This window comes from Pteropus alecto, unplaced genomic scaffold (assembly GCF_000325575.1).
Source record: "Pteropus alecto unplaced genomic scaffold, ASM32557v1 scaffold88, whole genome shotgun sequence".
Taxonomy (NCBI): Eukaryota; Metazoa; Chordata; class Mammalia; order Chiroptera; family Pteropodidae; genus Pteropus; species Pteropus alecto.
Window position 1 is genome coordinate 8,966,984 of NW_006494611.1, and position 3,003 is coordinate 8,969,986.

Consider the following 3,003-nt stretch of genomic DNA (forward strand, 5'->3'; position numbering starts at 1 on the left):
TTTTGTTTTGTTCCATTTTTTGATCGAATTTTCCTTTCTTTTATGTTTTCTATCTTCAGATATTTGGGGGTCCATATTTCCTCATCTCCCTAGTGTCTAAAGTTTAAAGAAAGCCAGGCGCAGGAGGGAAGACTGAAGAGGCAGGGGTCCGGAGTCTAGAGACCGGGAGGCAGCGGTGAGCAGCGCGTCGCCGGTAGCAGCCGGAGAATGCAGGCTGCTCGGGCTCGCCAGCCTGCCGCGCTGCGCCAGGCTTGCGGTCCACCGCCTCACCCAGGTCGCCTGGTGCAGGTTGCCCAGGCGGGCTGAGGGCTCATGGGGCACCCTGTGCAGCCAGCCGGAGCCAGCTCTCGTCCCTCCGACCTCTTAAACCTTAGCAGCTGCCGAGAACACCGCGAAGCCAGGGTGTTTGCTTGCCTGGCCAAGAGAAGGGCGCTGGGTCTCCAACCCAACTCCAGCTCGGGCTTCCAACCTCGGACCCCATATGGTCACCGGATGCCAGACCCGAGGGCGCTTCCCGGTGCCCCGTTCTCCCTAGCCTAAAGCGGTACAGAAATCCTGCACCCAGAACGATCAATCCACAGCTGCAGTTTCTGAGCAATCCAAGCACAGAGACTTGTAGCGGCCGAATTGGGCCGGACCGGGCCGGCAACCTGCAGCCCCTGCCCTACGAGCCCTAGGCGACTTTCGGGGAAAGCGGGGACATCGGCGTCCTGCTCAATTCTTTTCTGTCCGTCCCCTTCTAGGGAACAGAGAGCAAAGGCAGACGAATCTCCTCTAATCTGGAGGCTGCGGGAGGCCGGAACCTCTTATTTTACCCCCATCTCCGTTAGTCTCCCTACTTGTAGCCCCACTTCTTACCCCTCCCTGCCCTCCAAACCCCAACCATCAATAATTTAGGCCCCGGGAGAACTCGCGTTACCGGTATGAAAAGGCGGCAGCTGCCGGCAGATTAAAGATGAATAATTCAGCCTCCTCGGGCTCCAGGCCCGGCCCCTCGAACCCAATCTAAGGGGTGAGGATGGAAGGCGGCATGGTGGGAGTCCAGGGCCGGGGGCCGGAGCGGGCGCTGAGTCGGGCCTGGAATGCGCCACTGCCGCCGGCGCCGATTCTGGCTGCGGTTGCTTGCGGACTAACCCGCCAGTCCGCCTCCCGCGCCGCGGTCTCTCCCTCTAACCACCTTCAGCTTGCCTTGCTGCCCTGAAGGTTTCAAAGTGGCATCCAGTGGACGGTCGGGATTCGGCGAGTCCCCCGCGGAATCGGCCAGAGAGAAGAGAGAGAGCAGAGGCAGCGGAGCTGCGAGGCCGGCGGGCTGAGCGAAGACGGCGTTTGGACCTGGTTCCACTCTCTCCGAAAAGGAGCTTGGATTTCTGCCTCTGCTCGCAGAGACTCGCGGCACCCCGAGGCCCCTGGCTCGGATTTCCTGTGCTTAGATATTATTCAGGAAAATATATTTTATCCCAAGAATATTTTTTAAAGTTCTCACTGTAACGCTAAATATATGCTTAGAGAAAAACTCAGCTCTCCCTCCTCGGCTCTCTTGTCCGAAGCACAGATCCAAGTCAGCTCTAAAAAGTTTCCCTGTGAAAAGTTACAAATCATCCTTAATTATTAATCTACAGAGGAGGAGATTTTTTTTTAATCTGGAATCTGTTTTTCTTTTAAAAAGCCTGAAAAAAATGGTTTTCCAAGCTAAAGACATATGACATAAATTAGATAAATTCAAAATTTCATTAAAATATTTCTCTTTTCTTATTTTTTCATTTCTTTTATCCCCACCTCTTTTTTTTGTCACATCCTTTCTGTTTTATTTCTTTTATTTCCTTCCCCTTGTTTTGATTTCTCTCCCCTTTCTCCCCAGCTTTGGCATTTGCCTCCCTTTTGTTCTCTCCCCCAATCCCTGCAATTTCCCCCTCTTTGCCTACCCCCTGGCCAGGTCTCTGGCTGAACTATCCTTATCAGGGGTTGGGAGGTGGGCAAGGAGCCTCCATAACTAGAAGCAGAGCCTTGCTCTGCCCAGGGGCCACCTGGAAGTCTCCTCTACTCCATCTCTCTCTGACTTCGATTTCTCCTTGGAACCCTTCTTTGTTTTTAGAGCATCTCCTGGGGAGAGGTGGGAAAAGATGACCACCACATCCTGCCAATCTCAGACGCCCAACTCAAGGAGCAGAGAAGGGAAAGGAGAGGAAAGGGAGATGAGAAAGAAAAGAAGAGAGAGAAAGTATTTCAAACCAGCCCACAAGGAGCCTTGGCTGGGCTGCAGGGCACCAAGATGCTGGGAGCTGAGGGTCAGAAGGGGGCACCCCACCCCCACCCTCTTCTGCCTGATTGTCCTGACACTGAAGGTGCTCACGCTCAGAATTTCCTCCTGGACAATCACCCTCTAAGTTCGAGAAAGGTAGCACTGAGGGGAGGGAGGAGGAGGCAAACAGAGGTGGGGGGAGAGAGAGAAAACAGAAAACACAGAACCCTGAAAACTGCCTGCCCATTAGTTCCCAAGCCCAGGGCAAGAGGGTGACTAGGGAGCGGGGTGACTGGAAACTGGGTAGGGGAAGTAGGGGGCTGTGGATCTCCGACTTAAGAAGAAGGTGGAAGGAAGGAAGGCAGGTGATGGGCACCAGAGAAGGTAGGAAGGCAGGTAGAAGGAGAAGTATGGGTGACAGAAAGCAGAAGGGAGAGAAACTGTAGGCTTTATAAACACTGGGAAGTGAGGGAAAGAAGAACGAAAGGGGGGAACGGGAGAAGCCAGCGTGGCCTCCAAGGTGGGACTTGAGCACAGGGGCCAGGGCCGCGCCAGGACGGGACAGTGTTGGGATCCGGAGCCGCGAGCTGGGACAGGAGCCGGGCGCCGGTACTCACGGTGCATCGCGGAGAAGGGGTCTGCTTTGCAGTGCATATCCATGGGGAGGCAGAGGAGCGGGAGCAGCGCGGCCGCCGCCGCCGTGTCGCCTCTCAAACTCAACTTCAGGACTTGAGGAGAAAAGGGAGGGACGGTGGGGGGGGGGG

At 55.2% G+C, this 3,003-nt stretch overlaps 1 protein-coding gene and 1 long non-coding RNA gene across 13 annotated transcripts in view; one reads left to right on the forward strand and one right to left on the reverse strand.

The window, feature by feature from the left end:
- The window catches only part of LOC112474101, a 2,262-nt gene extending 689 nt beyond the window's left edge, over window positions 1–1,573 (forward strand). Inside the window, exons 2-3 of the long non-coding RNA XR_003044279.1 lie at window positions 60–175; window positions 1,204–1,573. This is a non-coding gene — a long non-coding RNA (uncharacterized LOC112474101). The remainder of the gene's footprint in view (window positions 1–59; window positions 176–1,203) is intronic.
- PAX2 (paired box 2) overlaps window positions 1–3,003 on the reverse strand; it is a 90,783-nt gene that overhangs the window by 77,057 nt on the left and 10,723 nt on the right. For all 12 annotated transcript variants that reach the window (XM_015599928.2, XM_015599922.2, XM_015599923.2 and 9 more), the window contains one exon: window positions 2,857–2,967. In XM_015599928.2, the coding sequence (XP_015455414.1) occupies window positions 2,857–2,967 (111 nt within the window). The remainder of the gene's footprint in view (window positions 1–2,856; window positions 2,968–3,003) is intronic.